Source organism: Lepidochelys kempii, chromosome 1 (assembly GCF_965140285.1).
Source record: "Lepidochelys kempii isolate rLepKem1 chromosome 1, rLepKem1.hap1, whole genome shotgun sequence".
In the NCBI taxonomy this organism is placed as follows: Eukaryota; Metazoa; Chordata; order Testudines; family Cheloniidae; genus Lepidochelys; species Lepidochelys kempii.
In genome coordinates, this window is record NC_136380.1 from 205801421 (window position 1) to 205820563 (window position 19143).

General features: G+C 47.7%; 1 protein-coding gene across 9 annotated transcripts in view; it reads left to right on the forward strand.

The window, feature by feature from the left end:
- Window positions 1-10204: 10204 nt before the first annotated feature.
- PLA1A (phospholipase A1 member A) overlaps window positions 10205-19143 on the forward strand; it is a 34321-nt gene continuing 25382 nt past the window's right edge. For 2 of the 9 annotated variants that reach the window (XM_078848344.1, XM_078848343.1), the window contains exon 1: window positions 14572-14902. In XM_078848344.1, the coding sequence (XP_078704470.1) occupies window positions 14632-14902 (271 nt within the window). In that variant the 5' untranslated portion in view covers window positions 14572-14631. Of the gene's footprint in view, window positions 10415-14568; window positions 14903-19143 lie in introns of those variants that run through there. The other 7 variants (XM_073309294.2, XM_073309286.2, XM_078848353.1 and 4 more) reach the window with 7 other exon arrangements.

The window sequence follows — 19143 nt, forward strand, 5'->3', positions numbered from 1 at the left end:
GTGGTCCGGCCCCTACCGCGCCGCAGCGTCCCTGGCACCGCCTCCAAGCCAGCCCGCCTCCCGTCGGCGCCTGGCTCCCCACCGCCCCCGTCCTCGGCTCCGCCAGCCCCCTCCCGCCAACCCACACCCCCTCCCTTCCCCCATCGCCCTCATCACCCCCCCTCTCTCCTGGCCCCCTACACCCCTCCATCCCTCTGCCTCTCCCATAGCCCCCCGTCTCCATCAACCCTCTACCCTCGCTGCAGCCCTCTTCCCAGTGGCGGATTAACCCGCGGTCTCTGCAGGAGCCGCCTGGGTAGAGCTGGGGGGCCTCGCTCCTCCTTTCCCCAGCCCCTGCCCCTTGGCCACGCTGGAGCTGGGTAGGGTTGCCAGGTGTCTGGTTTCCGACTGGACACGCTGTCAAAAAAAGAAAAGGAGGACTTGTGGCACCTTAGAGACTAACCAATTTATTTGAGCATGAGCTTTCCATCCGATGCATCCGATGAAGTGAGCTGTAGCTCACGAAAGCTTATGCTCAGATAAATTGGTTAGTCTCTAAGGTGCCACAAGTCCTCCTTTTCTTTTTACGAATACAGACTAACACAGCTGTTACTCTGAAAACTGTCAAAAAGGGACCCTGGTGGCTCCAGTCAGCACCACCGACCAGGCTGCTAAAAGTCCGCTTGGCGGCGGTGGTGCAGCGGGCCTGGCAGGCTCCCTGCCTGGCAGGCTCCCTGCCTGGCTCCCGGGAAGAAGCCGGCATGTCCTTCCAGCTCAGGGGCCGCCATGGGGGCTCCATGCACTGCCCCTGCCCCGAGCACCGGCTCCGCAGCTCCCATTGGCCAGCAAGTTCCTGACCAATTTTGATATAGACTTTAATAAGATGTATGGGACATGACAGACAATGCAACGTACTGCACTCGAGCATATAATCAGGTTCTACAGGGGCTACTTCCTAATTCAATGCATGTAAAGTGCAATGAGCGTATTGTAATTCTGGCAGCAATCAGTGGTGCATTCGTTTTTCTGAAGTCAAGAAATTCACTGCTGCTAAAAAAAAAATGTTTAAACACTGCACAGCTCGCAAACTGCGTTTCCAGACTTTCTTTGCAGGAAAAAAAACAGCTTAATCCTCCTGACCAAGTGCCTCTCTTTCCAGAACCAGTAGTGACACAATGGAATTCGTGCTTTGAAGTAGTTCTTTACTGTGCTGAGCATGTAAGTGACTACAGCGAGTTTGTTGAAAGTGAAATGGCGATTTCACTTGATACTCAAATAATGGACAGCCTGATCTCACTTTTAAACACTGTGAACTTGCTATAGTTAATTTTGGAATGCCAAACCATTGGTGAAAACCACCAAATCTTTTGAGATGTGTTCTATTTCTGTCCATCAATTGTACAACACTGTATGGATTTGACACACTGGGCAGACTCCAATGCAAAGGAAAAGCACAGCGAAGATGCAGAGCGGAATGTGTTTTTACAAGGAGTGTTCAAGAAAACAGCAAACAAACTGAAAGACTACTACTGAGGAAAGTGTTGCCAGACCTGCTTAACAAGGATCAAGGTTCATGCAGCCTGGACTGGCATTGATGAAAGCAGTTCAGGTATTTGATGTGAAACAAGTGAACACGTTATCAGAGCAGGCACTCCTTCTGGAGGCAATCCCTAAGTTTGGCCATGAAGCTACAGCACAGCTTTCCCCATACAAATGTTTTGCAAGTGAATGTGAATGAAATGATCTTGTTTTGGGATTCACCTAAAGTTCTACAGCATTTTCTAGAGTTAGCAGGGACAGCAAAGCGATCATTATCAATCTTGCCTAATTCTGTGGATGCCAAGTGTGCAGTATCTCAGTAGAGACAAGTCTTCACAATGCAAAGACAGGGCGTGAAGGAGACCCCCTGTAGCAAGGTGTACCGCACTAATATTCAATGCCTGTAAAATGTAAAAGGCTAAAGTGACTGGACTTGTTTCTCCAGCAGTTGTGTTAAGACTTTTAATCTCCTGAATTGTATATTGTACCAGTCACTTTTTAAAAAATAAAATATAGTTGCAGAAAAATGTCTGGTTATCAAAAAAATTAGCAGGCATAACATAATACTTGAGTGTTTATATCATTCCAGCAAATTTTTCTTAAAGAAATAAGAACATAAGAATGGCCCTACTGGGTCAGACCAAGGGTCCATCTAGCCCAGTATCCTGTCTACTGACAGTGGCCAATGCCAGGTGCCCCAGAGGGAATGAACAGAACAGGTAATGAAAAAGTGATCCATCCCCTGTCGCTCATTCCCAGCTTCTGGCAAACAGAGGCTAGGGACCCCATTCCTGCCCATCCTGGCTAATAGCTATTGATGGACCTATCCTCCATGAATTTACATAGTTCTCTTTTGAATCCTGTTATGGTCTTAGCCTTCACAACATTCTCTGGCAAGGAGTTCCATAGGCTGACTGTGCGTTGTGGGAAGAAATACTTCCTTTTATTTGTTTTAAACCTGCTGTTTATTCATTTTATTTAGTGACCCCTAGTTCTTGTGTTATGAGAAGTAGTAAACAACATGTCCTTATCTACTTTCTTTATACCAGTCCTGATTTTATAGACCTCAATCATATCTCCCCTTAGCCATCTCTTTTTCAAGCTGAAAATCGGCTTTTTTAAACTACCATTATTAGTAAAGGTCCATTACTTTTCCATGATTTCCCACATCTTGTCCACTGCTCAGCCACAATTATTTATAGACCATCCTGCGATTCAAGCAGGACCGTATTTATGCACATAGACTTATGCCTGTGAGCCATCGCCCCCTTATTTCCCCAATTCCCCCCCTACCTTCCCGGGATACCATGGCTGGGACTGGTGCCATGCCCTATGAGTCCCAAGGAGAACTGAGAATGTAGTGCTTGTAACTTGTGCGGGTCAAGGGGACTGAATTCAGTGTACCACATTTCCATTTATCTTACAAATACACTCACAATAGTACCTCTGTGCCTTGTATCTTTTGCAGCTGGAAATGTGGCCTGGGGGTCTCTCCATCCACACCAGCAGAGCAGCTCAGCCAGATAAGATGATCACGATGGTCCCTTCTGACCGCAAAGTCTCTGAGATAAGGAGGAGAAGGAAGAGGACGTGAGATGACATGTTCCAAGAGATCCTACAAGCCTCTACTGCTTCGAATACTGAGCAGAAGGCTTAGAGGCAGGGCTGGATTAACCTTTTGTGGGCCTGGTGCCAAACATTTGTGGGCCCCCATGGGGTACAATTGTAAAAGACAGGAGCTAGACACAGAAGTTGTTTTTGACACAGCTGCACAGGTTTTATTTACAAAATTCACAAGTTAAAGTTACAGATGGAGGTGGCTGCCCCGAGAGTACCAGCAATGGTAGCCTTTGGACAAAAGAATACACACACGTGTACAACAAATAAATTAGAAAAGAAAACATACAAAATAAAACACAGTGGGTAAAAACAACTAACAAAAGCCAAAGCTGGCCAAAACCACCAGTCATGTGCTGCTCCCACTAAAAGGGAACCATCACACTATCTCACCCTTCACATTTCACATATTAACAACCAGGGCTTGAATTAAATTTTTGTATGAAATTGGGGCAGATTTAAAACTCTTCAAAACATTTTAAAAACACAAAATATGAAAAACTTTAATACATTTTACTGATAGCACCATTATTCATACTAGACTTGCTAGTTACCAAATAGCAACTGTGAAAAAACAGGACAGGGGGTGGAGCGTAATAGGTATATATATATAGTATTATATATATAGCATTATATAAGAAAAAGTCCCAAAAACTGGGACTGTCCCTTTAAAAATGGAACATCTGGTCACCCTACTTGCTAGTCCTTCCCTGCTGGCAGGGAAGTACAGAGACTAGGATCAGGACCAGCTGTGCACCTAAAAGACTCAGCCAACCCTTCAAATTGGACCTGGCCCACATCCCTCCCCACAATGACCCCCCCCAGACTGGACCAGAGCCAGACCCCTCCCCAGACCGAAACCCCCAAACTGGACCAGACCCCCTTCCAGCCCAAACTGGATCAGACCCCTCTATGAGCCAACCCCTCTTGACCCAAAACTCCCCACTGCCTACCAGAACAGGGCTCCTGGCTCTCAAACCTCTATTCCCAAACCAGTCTCCACCCCGAAATCCCAGATGGACCGCTATGAGGCACCCCACTCCCGATTCACCCCCTGCCGACGATCCACCCCTGTTCTTTGAACCGGGCCAGGCCTCATCTGGCTGCAGCTTGGACCAAGGCTCACCTCCACACTGGCCAGCACTGGCAGGGGCAGTGCAGCAGAAAGGGTTGGGACAAGTGTCCGGGCTTAGTGCTGACCCCAGCAGTGGGGAATCCCTAGCCGCAGGGGATGCCTGAGCTCAGCCCATACCCACCTCAGACTAATTTGGGAAAGGGGCTGCATAGAATCATAGAATATCAGGATTGGAAGGGACCTCAGGAGGTCATCTAGTGTAACCCCCTGCTCAAAGCAGGACCAATCCCCAATTTGTGCCCCAGATCCCTAAATGGCCCCCTCAAGGACTGAACTCACAACCCTGGGTTTAGCAGGGCAATGCTCAAACCACTAAGTTATCCCTCCGCCCCAGGGCATAGGGGACCCAGGATGAGGGGGAGGGGACATGACCGCCCCACCAGAGGCTGGGAGGGGGCTGAGCCGCGGTGGCAGCTCCAAAGGGAGGGGCACAGAGCAACAATCTGTGCCCCACAGCTGCAGAATGGAGCCCAGTGCCCGAAGGAGCCATGCCCCGGAGAGTGGAACGTGGGCCCAGTAGTGAAGCACCCCCAGCACCATGCGTTGGGGCACAGTCACCTGAGGCTGCGGGTCCCCTCCCCATGGCCACACTTGCTGCTGCTCCTCCTGGCTGCCCTGCTTCCAAGCCTCAGCGGCTCCAGCCACTTCACCGAGCCCAGGGTGCAGTGCTGGGGAGCTGCCCCCTGCAGGTGGCTCTGTGCACTCTGTGGGGTGGCCTCCTGCACCAGCCCAAGGGCCAGTGCCTGCTGGGCTCACCCTCTACATGTCAGAGGAGGGATTATGGGCCCCTTCCGAGTGTGAGGCATGGCATCACTGGCACCATTGTAAACCCAGTACTGCTTGGAGGCTCACCCTCATGGACAGCATGGACAGGGATAGAGCGGAGAGGAGAAAGGGACATGAAAAGGACAGAGATATGCAGCAAGAGATGCTTGCACTTGTCAAGCAGCAAACATGCTGTAGACTCTTGTTGACCTTCAGGTTCAACAGTCCCATGCATGCCTGCCTCTACCATTCCACCCCCAGAGGAGAGTACAGTCAATCACAGCTGCACATATACACCAACGGTGTCTTTCACAGGTCAGTGTGTGTTTCTGAAATGGAAACGACTGTTCTTTCCCCCCTTCAAAAGTTTTATTCTGTTATAAATGTGTCTGTTTGCATGAGTATGGAATCAAAGTCTGTTTTGGGGGAAAATTTAATTAATCTTTATGGAGTTCACAACATATGCAGGCTGCGGCTGACATCATTCACAGATAATAGTAATAGGTGCAATGTTATATTTGCAATGTTACATTACCACTCACAGAGCACTCATTACAAGCTTCATACTGGGGTGCAAAAGAGCAATGTCACATAGAGCACACTGCAGCAACACACATTGCACACAAGTGAGCTGTAGCTCACGAAAGCTCATGCTCAAATAAATTGGTTAGTCTCTAAGGTGCCACAAGTACTCCTTTTCTTTTTGCGAATACAGACTAACACGGCTGTTACACATTACTGTGGCTCACTATTGAAATGGTCTTTCAAAGCCTCCTTGAGCTGTACAGCTTCATGTTGAGCAATTTTTGTAGCCTTGGTATCCAGCTGCTCTAAATTAGCAGACAATCATTCCACCTTCTCCTTTTGCTGTGCAGATATGCAGGACACAGCCGGCAGCTATCACCATTGGGACTTTTTTCACTGAGATCCAGTCTTGTGAGTAGACAGCACCAGTGACCTTTCAAATGGCCATTCTGCATATGCTGAGCCTGTTGCTGAAGTGCTTCTTGGTGCTGTCCAGGTGGCTGGTGTACGGCTTCATGAGCCATGGGAGTAAAGTGTAGGCTGGGTCTCCCAGATCCCTAAGGCATTTCAACATCCCCAGTAGTAGTCCACAGGTCTGCTAGAAAGAAAATCCCTGCTTGCAGCTTTCTGAACAGCCTTGTGTTCTTAAAGATGCATGCGTCATGCACCTTCCCTGACCAGCCCATACTGATGTTGGTAAAGCATCCCTGGTGAGCCACCAGTGCTTGCAATACCATAGAAAAGTAGCCCTTTCTGCTGATGTACTCTGTGGCAAGGTGGTCTGGTGCTAAAATAGGGACGTGTGTGCCATCTGTCACTTGACTGCAGGTCGGGAACCCCATTGCTGCAAAACTATCCACTATGTCCTGCACACAGCCCAGAGTCACAGTCCTTTGTAGCAGGAGGCAATTAACAACCCTGCACACGTGCATCACAACAACCCCCATGGTGGATTTCCCAACTCCAAATTGATTCCCAAAACATGAGTAGCAATTGGGTGTTGCAAGTTTCCACAGAGCTATCACCACTCACTTCTCCAATCAGTGCCAATCCAATGAAGTGAGCTGCAGCTCACGAAAGCTTATGGTCAAATGCATTTGTTAGTCCCTAGGGTGCCACAAGTCCTCCTAATCTTATTCTAGTGTCCCTGCACTGGAGGGCTGGGGTGAGCTGATCACACAGATCCAGGAATGTGACCTTGCACATCGGAAAGTTCTGCAATCGCTGCTCTTCATCCTAAACCTGCATTACGATGTGTTCCCACTACTCAGTGCTTGGTTCTCGGGCCCAGAACCAGCACTCCACCATCTCCAGCCGCTCTGTGAACACCACCAATGACTCAATTGTTTCTTTCTACATCCCACAGCAACCCAGGCCTTATGGAATCATCATGTTCCCCATGGCTCCTCTGGCAGCTTGGCAGATACTGCAGGATCCATGCTTGCAGTGCGCATCACAGCAGTGCAGAGCTGTGAAGGATCCATGTTTCTGTCAGACGATGGAAGACAATGAGGAGGGATATGCAGTTTTGCAGGGATTTTTGAAGAGATGCAAAACATTATGGGATGCAGATGAAATTATTGGATGGACAACACTGAATTATGGAATGTTGAAGTCATGTTACAACTCACCCCAGCGTGACTCATTTGACCCCAAGAGGCATTGCAAAACCTTGTCAAAACACCATGCGCAAGATGGTTGTGAGTTGCACAGTGGGATAGCTATCCATGGCGCACTGCTTTCTGCATCAGTGCAAGTGAGGACGTGCACCACCAACACAAGGCATGTAAAGTGGACACGCAAAAGCCAATTTAATTACTGCTGAAAGTAATATTAAACACTGATCGGTACAGGGGCCCAGCTCTGGGCCCCCAGAAGGGGTGGGGCCTTGGGCGGAAAGGGCAGGGCTGGGGGTCAGCCTCTCCCAGCCAACCCAGCCGCATTGCCTGGCCCGCACCACCCGGGGCTCCAGCAGCGATTTAAAAGGGCCCAGGGCTCCTGATGCTGTGGTAGCAGTGGCAGCGGCCAGGAGCCCTGCGTCCTTTTAAATCTCCACAGCGCTTTAACATCGGCTGTGTACGAGCCGGTACCGGCTTCTTACCAGTACACCGTACCAGCCTACTTTCACCCTTGGCTGCAGTTATATGCCAGTGTAACTTAGATCGACAATTTTCTAGTGTAGACATGGCCTAAGACTGACAAGTATTTAGGAGACAAGGTGGGTGAGGTAATATCTTTTACTGGACCTGAGAGAGACAAACTTTTGAGCTACACTCTGCTCTTCTTCAGGTCTGAGACACTGTACTCATTGTGTCAGTCACAGCAACAGCTAAATACAAGATCAAACAGAGAGTTTAGCGTAAGTAGTAAGCACATATTCTAAGGGACCACTCAAAGAGAAGTGGCCGGTTGACCACATTGATCACAGTGGCCACATTATTGCCCCATACTCTTCTGCCACCATTCCCTAATGGGGCATTAATGAGCCACTTCACCTTGAATGGTCCTATAGCGAAGCAAAGCCTCACTGGTGCAGTGCCTCCTGCTGATCATCTTGGGAATTAGCTCTTTTCCAGCATATGGAGCGCCCTCTGCAGGCCAGTGTCTCACCTGCCGCTGGCCCCGTGTCCCTCCCAGACTCCAGTGCCCTCTACCTCAGGGTTCTGCCCCAGCAGGACCCCCACACTCTGGGTCTCCTCTCCCAGGGGAACCCACAACCCTCTAAACCCACCTTGCCTCAGTGGCTACTGCCAGTCATCAGCTAGCTCCTGCTCACTGGGGCAGACTGCAGCCTGTAATGGCCACTCATCATTGGCAAGGGGTTAGGAACTGCTGCCTTTGCCTATTCCCAGGCTGTATCTCTGTAGCCCCAGTACCCCTGTAGGCCTTCATCAAGGCCTGCAGCCTGGGGTTTTACCAGGCTGGAGCTCCCCAGTTCCCTTGCCCTATTCCCCAGTACTGCTCCAGTTCGGGTACCTTCCTCTCAGGCAGCTAGCCCTTCTCCCTCCAGGATTGGGGAGAGACTCCTCAGGTCCTGGCTCACAGCCCTTTATAGGGCCAGCTGTAACCTGATTGGGCTGTCCACACCTGTGACCAGCTACTCACTCAGCTGCTTTCACTCCTTTTCCCAGCTGCAGCCCTCTCTAGGGCTGCTTTTAACCCCTGTTCTGCAGGAGTGGGGCTGCCCCCCCACTACAGGTCCCTTAAAATATGTGCTAACTATTTATACTAAACTATCTGTTCCATCTTGTATTTAGCTTGTGACACTGAGGGCTTGTCTCCACTTACCGGGGGATCGATGCGCGGAGTTTCTCCTGTCGACCCAGCGTGGAGTTACAACACCGCAATAAGTCAGCCTAAGCTACATTGACTCCAGCTGTGTTATTCACGTAGGTGGAGTTGCGTAACTTAAGTCGACTTAGCCCCATAGTGTAGACCTGCCCTGAGTCCATGCCTGCGCTACAGACTATGCTGCAGCTGTGCCGCCGTGAAGTCTCCTGTGTAGTCACTCTTTGCCAGCAGGAGAGAGCTCTCCTGCCGACATAATTACCACCTCCAATGAGCAGCATTAGCTATGGAGGCATGCAAGCCTCTCCTGCTGGCATAGTACTGTCCACACCAGCGCTTTTGTTGATGAAACTTATGTCGGTCAGGGGATGCTTTTTCACACCCCGACTGACAAAAGTTGCACTGTAGACAAAGCCTTTGTGTACCTTTCCCAGGCCTGAAGAAGAGCTCTGTGTAGCTCAAAGGCTTGTCTCTCTCACCCACAGTGTGCTGGGCGGTGCTCGACCCCTGGTTTGCCCCAGGCCCTGCCCCCACCCCACCCCTTTCCCCAAGGCCCCACCCTGCTCCACCTCTTCCTGCCCCCCACTTCACCCCCACCCTGACTCTTCCTGCCCTGTTCTGCCCCCTCCCCCGAATGCGCCATGCCCTCGCTTCTTCCCCCTTTCCCCTCAGAGCCTCCTGCATGCCATGAAACAGCTGATCACAGTGGGCGGGAGGCACGGGAGAGAGGGGGAAGTGCTGATTGAGGGGGCCTGCTGGCAGGCGGGAGATGCTGTGGGGAAGAGGGGTGCTGATAGGGGGGTTGCCGATAGGTGTTCAGTACCTACCATTTTTTCCCTGTGGGTGCTCCAGCCCCGGAGCACCCAAAGAGTCGGTGCCTATGCTCTCACCAACAGAAACTGGTCCAATAAAAGATATTACTTCGCCTATTTGGCCCCTCTAATATCCTGGGACCGACACGGCTACAACAATACTGCACACAAGTATTCAGGAGTGATACATGTGTATTAGGTATATAAGTAAAGCATGGCTGTAATGCAAAGCCTACAGGAGAAGGCCTGTAAGATTTCAGCTTAGCCACACTACGCTTCAGGAGGCTTGGCATAAATGGGTGACGTAAGAATAACCCTGGGCCAGGAAAATTACAAGATTACTGTAAAGAATGTGCCAACAGTTGATGTTCTGCAAAAGTAGACCACAATGTGCCCATCTAAACCACAAGACACCTGATTGTCACATCATGGAAAGTTCTGCTCTTATCGCAGGTAGCCCCGGAAACAGGTTGAAGCAAATATTAATAAGATGCTAATGAGAATAAGGGGAAATAAGAAAACCACCTCTGACAAGCAGGGTGCCCCAGCATTTCTGGAGTGTGTAAGTATAGATAAGGAAAAGGAGAGTTGTAGAACCTTCATGCATATGCATAAGGTATTAGGACTGGTCATAACAACAGGATAAAAGAGGTTCTGTGGTGCGGACAGGGTGGGAAGACGGTAGCAGGAATCACTCCTCTGTTGATGACCTCCTGCTGAGAGAGCCATCAGACTCAACTCTATCTTTGGGGATGTGAGTATGAATACTGCATTAGCTATTGCAGGGGCTTTCTTAGGTTTTATATCATTGTTTGTGACTGTAACTTTGATCATCTACTTAGTAAAACTTATAATACGACCAGATTCCTTACTTGTGACTGTGTTTGTGGTCACAGCCCTCATTCTTTGTGTGTTCCTAGAGACTCCCAATCTAAGAAAATCACTAAGAGTAACTTTCAGCATGTTGATCTTAAGACTGGAGCAACACAAGAGCTGAGCTCACTCCCTAGGGGCACTGTAGTTTAACACAGAACTATCTATTCATTTTAAACAGAGGCTACACTACCCTCCTGACTCCTCTCTACTTCTCTCATGTTCCCCCAGAACCTCCATTAGTGCCATAATTTCAATTCCCTTCTGCTTCCTGCTATCAACCCTTTAGCCCTAGGGATGTAGGCTGAGACTTCCAAAGAATCCTAAGAGAGTTGGATCCCTTGGGCTCCTTAGAAAGTCATTTTCTAGACAAGGGCTGTGATTTTCAAAGTGGTTTGAACGTGAAGCGCCTCTGCCAGTCAGGTCTGCCAGGGCAGGCTGGCTGAGAAGCTGCAGGAAGCAGGGAAGATGTAGCTGAAACCAGCAAATGGAGAAAATAGGCACCAGGAACCTAAAGTTGAAGTGGTACTGGGCTCCAACCAGTTTCTGTGGAAAAGCTTATGTACCTGGCACATCAAGATTTGAACCTGAATCACTTCAAACTAGAATGAGATGTAGGAGTTTAGGGTCAGATCCACAGAGGTAATCCATTGATTTCAGTGGAAGTGAGGAGCCTAAACTCCTTTGATGATCTAGGTCTTAAATACATAGTTAATTTAGCTCTGCATGCACCTTGCCCTGTCCCTCAGATGCACACAGTACAGAATTTTTAAATGCTCATAATTTGCTCAGATCAGAACCAGTCTCTTCTAGCTCCCTGATGAGCAGTTTCCATGTGAGAAAGCAGCTTTCAAATCTTAGCTGATTTCTGCAAACTACATTATTTGTTTCCCTCTCCTTACTCTGACAGCACCCCAATGTATTGACTCTGGGCACATTGCAAGGCCTATATATTTCTTCAGGACACCTGGGTTTTTTTTTTTAATAGGTGAGGAATTGACATTTTGTGCTGTTTTTGTACTCTAGTTTACAGTTACAGCTCCAGGGACACTTGGTAGCTGAAGCAAATAGACACACAGGCTTTGTAAGATTTCCAAAAAACGATCACTTTTTACTGTGGACAGCACAAGATCCAGACAAGACAATAAGACCTCTATATGCCATTTCCTGCTTCAGTTTTCAAGATGTGGGACAGCATCCTTTCAGGGTTCCAAGTCCCCTCTCCTGGAGCTCTTTCCTCTGGGCTTCCCGTCTGGAATTTGGAGTCTGCTGTCTCTCTTCGCTTCCTTTGACATGGGCTGCTCCTACATCTCCTGCCAAGAGCCTGTGCCTTCCCCACCCCCTTACTCAGCCTCTTTTTAAAAGCTAGCATTACCACCTGGTTTTTGTTTCCCTGTTTGGGGATTTTCTAGTCTCCAAACCCCTCTGCCATCAAACCACCTTGGTAGAACTTGCTCTCCCAACTCAGGCATATATCATCATTTAGCCAGAGCCCAGTCCTTATATTAACAACTTTTTTTGTTTGTTCTGTAGAGGAGTGGCAGAAGCTCCCTAAAAGGGGGGAGGCACCGATGCCCAAACTGTGGCCTCATACCCTGTGCCACATCAGCCCGAGGCCCCGCCTCTGTACTGTCCCTTTCCCTGAGGCCCTCCCCCTTGCTCATTCCTCTCTACCTCCTCTCCCCCGTCGCTCACCCTTATGGATGGTAAAAAGTGGGGGGCCAAGGCCTTGTTCTGGCACCCCTGGTTCTGTAGCTTCTTCCAGACATGGCAGGTGATGTGCGTCAGGGAACTTATCAGCCCATGACAGACTCACTATATGTTGAGGCCTGGTCTACACGACAAAGTTTTGCTGGCATAGCTATGTCTGCTGCGGGAGAGGGGGGAGAAACTGACACACACCCCCTAGCTGACTTAGCTATACTTGCAAAAACCCTGGGGTAGGCACAGCTATACTGACATAAGCATGTTGACTTAGACAATGTTATTCCGGGAGGTGGAATAGCTTTGCTGTCAGAACACCTTTTATTGGCTTATGCTCCTGCATTGACATTAGGGGGCTTTGCTGACATAACTATCTTGGAAAAAGGCTCTCTAGTGTAAGCAAGCTCTTAGGAATTTGATGATACAGCAATTTCATCAAATGAACCAGAACTTGTAGCTTGTACATAGTCAAATTCCCAAAATCATCACAATGACTTAAAAGTAACCCCCAGAAACATGTCTGTAAAAAAGGAAATTGGCCCTTTAAAGTAACCTGGTAGCATGTGATGCATCAGTTCCTTACACAGCTCTGAAAGTACGTACAATGCTGTGAAGACACATACATCTCTTCCGTGCATTTTACCTGTAGGTTTGTATTAACATAATGTTGTAATACTAATACTCAGCACTTATGATATAGCACTATATATTTTCAAAGCACTTGATAAATATTAACTAATGAATCGTGCTAAAAGGAAGGTTTAGTTATCTTAGTTTTAACTGAAAAAGGAAGGAAAAGTTCCTTGGTTTCCTTCTTGTGGTCTGTTATGTTCTATTATAAGGAATAAACACAGGGTTGCTACACCCATACAGTTGCTATGGAGACTACATTATTAATTTATGAGATCAGTTTAATAAAAGTTTAATAAAACTTTAATAGTTTGGAGCATGATCCTGCAAGCTTCACTCATATCCTTACTCATCAACAGTCCCACTGAAGTCCATGGTGCTATGTGTGTAAGGCAAGCAGGAGTGGTCTCATTAAAGTAAAAACTTTGCCACTGCCATATTTTGAGAGGCAGTACGGTCTAGTGATTGAAGCAGTGGAAGGGGGCTGGGGAACAGGAAGTCCTGATTTCTAATGTGGGTTTCATAGATCATAGAGTTTAAGGACAGAAGAGACTATTAGATCGTCTTCTAGTCTCACTTCCTCTGTATCACCGTCTATCAAGTTTTACCCAGTTACCCCTGTATTGAACCCAATAATGTTTTTCCTCTAATTTGCTGTGTAACATTGTAAAGTCACTTACACCAACATTTTGGAATTTTCGGTGCCTGGCTTTAGATCAGTGGTTTTCAAACTATGGGTCACGACCCAATACTGGGTCACGGAATGTCAGGCACTGGGTCGCGGCAGCTCTAGTCAGCACCGTCGACTGGGCTGTTAAAAGTCCCGTCGGCAGCGCTGCCCGGCTAAGGCTGGCTAATTCCTACCGGTTCTGACACTGCGCTGCACCCCAGAAGCGGCCAGCAGCAGGTTTGGCTCCTAGGTGGGGAGGCCACAGGGCTCCATGTGCTGCCCCCGCCCCAAGCACAGGCTCCGCCCAGCCAATGGGAGCTGGGGGCGGGGGGCGGTACCTGCGGGCGAGAGCCGTGCAGAGCCATTTGTGCACTTCTGCCTAGGAACCGGACCTGCTGCTGCTGCTTCCAGGGCGCAGCGCGGTCCGTGGTGCCAAGACAGACAGGAAGCCTGCCTCAGCACCTCTGCTGCGCCATTGACCGGGAGCCGGCTGAGGTAAGCCCGCGCCCGAATCCCCTGACCCAGCCCTGAGCCCCCTCCAAACCTGGAGCCCCTTCCTGCACCCCAAACCTCCCATCCCAAGCCCCACCCCAGAGCCTGCACCCCCAGCCCAGAGCCTTGACCCCCTCCTGCACCCCAACCCCCTGCCCCACCCCTGAACCCCCCCAAATCTGGAGACCCCTCCTACACCCCAAACCCTTCATCTTCAGCTCCATTGGGTCCCGGGCATCAACAATTTTCTTCAACTGGGTCACCAGAAAAAAAGTTTTAAAACCACTGCTTTAGATTATAGAATTCACTGGGCTGGCTCGGGGGCTGGGTATATGTGATCTCAAGCTACCAACCAATAATTGATTTTCATCACTCTCCATAAGATGGAGATGACAATACTTCCATACCTTACCAGGGAGCTCTGAGGCTTTGATTCATTAACAGTCAAAAGGACTTTGGATGGAGGGGCTACTGAACTGTATCATTACTACAATGACAGGAACTGAGCTACAGTTAATCATGCCAGTAATTGACTTCTGAGGCTGTTTGTTTGGAGAGGGGAGTGGGTTCAATGTCCTTAATGTGAGAATCAATAATGTTCTATGCCTGTTGCTGTGACTTTGGCCAATAATCAAGCAAGGGCAGAAGTGAGGGCTCCCATGTTTTTCCAAAAAACACAGGCTGTATTAAACATTAACAGAACCAACCTGATCAGAAGGCTCCTGTTGCAGACAGCTTGCTTTTCCCTTGCCTCTGGTGAAGGCCTTGTGGATTGCAGCATGGGAAGATTGAGCAGGAAGAAGGCTGAGGATCCCAGGAGGAAGTCTCTCTTCGTTCTTGCCGTTGTCCTGCTGCTCAGCTCAGCATGTGCAGGTAAGGAGGGCACTGGCAGAGGCTCATGCGCCACAGGTGGTGGGCAAGGAATTGGAAGATTTGACAGATGTGGATTCTGGCAGTGAATTCAATTGATGGTCCCTATACTACACAATCCAACATGTACATCAGGTCCCTGCTAGAGCCAAGTGAGTTTTGGTAAGAAAAGTGACTGTAGAAATGGCCCTTTCTTACCCAAACATATTGGTTCCACCACACGTGTCTGTGAGGCAGGTCCATCAACTTGGCTTTACAAAAGTTATTACAGCAACCCAATGATCAACTAAGTTTACATTGCAACATTTTTATTAGAAGTAGCTAAGTATGAGGTAGAAAGTGCCAGATGGGATGTTCAGTTTGGCAGGTTTAGTAAATTAGAAAACCGACTTCTGTCTTGAAAACGGAGCATGTCTGATCTGGAATAAGAAAGAAGATATGGGACCCTATGGTTGGTTTAAAAAAAATCACTGAAAAACTGTTCTCTTATGCTAAAATCCCATGGAACCTGCACTTCCTACATTGTAACTCCCTGCTCCTTCCTTCATTTGCTGCCAATTGGCGTTCATGGAAGGCACAGGACTGTCCTTTCTAATCAGCCTTGCTCAATCATACCATTGATCACTTGCAGTCAGAAATGCAATCCCTGGGTTCAGTTCTCCCTTCCCCATCCACACAGGCATGGGTAAGTCCCAAATAGACTTCAGTGGGAGATTCTCATATCCTGCAGTGGGAGACTTGGGCCCTCGGTCTCTTGACTCTCAGTTTCTTGCATCACTCAACAATGGTCCCTCCAGGATATTTTTTAGTGTCCTCAGTTGGGATAATGAGTGATTTGTAAGGGGATTTGTAAGGTTGTTTAGAGAAGGAAAGAAAGTTTAGGGTGTAGTGGCGAGAGACTGAGCATGGGGAAGAGTCAAGCTTTTCAGTGGGGTTGCTGTGATGTTCCCCTGGTGTTATCTGAACCGGTGATCCGCTAGGTCACTCCAATCCTCGACTCTGGGAGCCAGCCTTACCCTGCTCTGCTGTGAGAACCCCCACTCCCGGGCTGTACATGCACAGCCTCTAGCATGTAAGCTGCTCCCAGCTACATGAGTGAGCACTTTTGGCCAGCCGAATGTACAACCAAATGACACTAGCCAATATCTCCAGTCCTAGACCCAACCCTAGGAACCTTGTCTTGCAGTGTCCAGTTATGCCCACTGGAGGCTGCAAGCTTATATGAGTTTGTCAATTTAACAAAGAAATTGATATATACCAGGCTTGTTATCTCAAGTGGAGTCTCTGACATGCTTCAAACCAAACACACTGCTTCAGGTAGAATAAACCAACAAATTTATTAACTACAAAAGATAGATTTTAAGTGATTATTGTCAAAGTCAGATTCAGGACTCACATAATTTGTCAGACCACTCTGTTTATTAGCAAAGCACCTTGCTAATGCACCCAGATGTGAGCCCCTCTCTGAGGCCCAAGATAACCTATTTATACAGCTAAGCCAAAGCCAATTTAACATAAGAGACAAAAGAAAGCAGAAACTGACAAATATACATACATATCTTATTTGCATACTAACGTTTACCAATCTCCTAGCTCAGTAGGAGCTCTAAGTTAATTAGTTTGAGGACCCATTGTCTCACACTACTTAATGTTTCTCTTCCTGACAATTATATTTCAACAAACCCTTCAAGTAGCATTTCTTTAATGAATTATAATTTCAATATAATTCATTCTACTTTCACATTATAAGTCAAAGCACAAGTCAGATTTGGTCAAATGAAATAAAAGCAAAACACATTTTAAGCTGATCTTAACACTTTCAGTGCCCTTACAAACTTAGATGCTTCTCACCAGAGGCTGGCTGCTTGCCCTTCATCCAGGCTCTCCCCTTTGATCAGCACTTCAGTTGCTTGGGGATGGTATCTGTAGATGGAGGTGGAAGAGAGAGAGCATGGCAAACATCTCTCCCTTTTATCATGTTCTTTCTTCCCTCTTGGCTTTGAAGCGCAAGTCAGGTTAGCATTACCTCATCGTAGTCCCAAACTGACAAGGGAAGGGGGGTGACTCACTCAAAAGTCCAACAGATCCATTGTTGCTGCCTAGGCCAGTGTCCTTTGTTCCTGTGAGGCTAGGCTGGGTTTGTCTCATACATGCCCTGATGAGGTGTGAACTGCCCCTCTGCTCCTGGAAAGTTTTGCCTGGGCTTGTTTTAAGCCATGAGGACACATTTTCAGCCTCATAACAATATACATGAAATTACAATCTATAACATTACTATAACAACAATGCTCAGTGCATCATGAGCCTTCCGAAGACACCAGATATGACAAACTTTGCACTGGATACCACACAATCATATTATAAGGTTGGACGTGGGGGTGCAGGGTGTTCCTCCAAGGTACAGAGCGTCACAGTTGCACCAAGAATGAATATGACCTACGAGGCACATTTTCAAATTGTCACCCGTGTCATTCCTGCACAATATATACGTGCATGTAAAAGTGTCACTGAGCATATAAAAATATAGTATTTCTGTAGTGTTCTCCATGCAAAGATTTTAAAGCACTTTACAACTAATAATATACTTAACTTCACAATATACCTGGCAGATTGCATACTATGATGATGGACTAAACAAAACACTAAGGGCTTGCTTATGTGGGGAAATTTACCAGCCTAACTACACCAATATAATTATACCACTCTAGTTAGACCAATATAACCGCCTGTGTTGACAGGGAGCTTATACTGCTTTCAGAATGACAAATGCAGCACACAGAATAAAAGACAACCCTTTGGGGCACTGTAGCAGATGTGCTGTCATGGAGGTGGGGGCTTGGAGCTCTGCCTTAAGGGACTGAAGAGGGACCTTACTTTGATCTCGAGTGATCCTCTCTGGCTGGTGTTCACTGTGTTGGTGATAGGATCTGGAGAGAGTCATCTCTAGATCTCCAGTGACTAAGAGAGAGTAGCCAGGTATGCTGGAGGGTGGAGGTGGAAAAACACATGCAAGAATTACACAGACCAAAGTGGACATGTGCTTCACAGAGGTATGCCAACAGTCTGAGCCTTTCTGAAGCCAGTCATTCATGATCAGAGCTTCATTGTGTCATGTGCTGCACAAACACGGAGCAAAAGACTGTCCCTGCCCCCAAAATGTCACAATCTGAATAGTTACAACTCTAGCTGATCTATCTGCTGGGGTTTCCAAGCCTGAGAATCACTGTTACTCCCCGCAGCGTCAGCAAATGAGAGTTTTGCTGCAGCTGAGCTGTGTGTGTCAGCTCACTGCCACACCAGCTTGTCTGCCTTGCCAGCAAACTCTTCTTGCCAGTCCAAACCTTGCCTAGCAGGTAACAATCAGTGAACCCCAATTCCCAAGTTCCCCAGAGACGTGCTCAGCCCCTCACAGAACTTTATCTAGTTCACGGCTCCTTGAAAGAGAGAGTACACAGCAACTTATTAACTTAACTTGGGTTGACAAACCCTCCACTTCAACCAAAGCATGGAGATGGTTTATAGTGAAAAAAAAAGAGGTACATTCATTAATAAAAGGGTATCAGCTTAAGTGATACCAAGTATAAGGAATAAAGCTAGAAATGGTTACAAGCAAACAAAAGTAAGAATAGGCTTCTAAGACTTCGATCTAACTTAACAAACTAGAGTCCTTTGTTCAAAGAAGTTTTTCTCACCCATCTTTCTTCCAGTCTGGCTGACCAGTTTTTTAGCCAGGACCCTTCTCATATCTCAAAGTGCTTGGTTTCTTTGTCTCCTCAGGTGAAGGACAACTTAAATTAGTGGTTCTCTCCCCCTCTTGTCATAGTCCGGTAAACCTTTGAAATGTATTCTTGAAAAGGAAGCCCAGTTTCTCTTTCCTGCTGGGGTGTAGATGCCAGGCTGTTTTCTCCCACACTTGTCAGCTCTGTTTACCTTTTATGTAGATGTACCTTCATTGTGTCTGCCTGGCTGGTCAGAAAAGCAAATACACACTCTTTTATTGCTTGCCAAGCACATTTTAAGAACATAATTCCAGCACATATTTATAACTCTCTGTATATCCCTGTGCATATACCATGCAATGTTTTTTGGGACCAGCATGTTATCGTTTGTATACGATAGATTATGACAACAGTGTGTTAGGTGCAGTGAGTAGGTCAGGCCCGATGAGTTGCTGACACACAGTAGCAAACTATCAACAGGCCTCAGTGCCACAAGAGTACTATCCTCATTTTACATGGGAAATG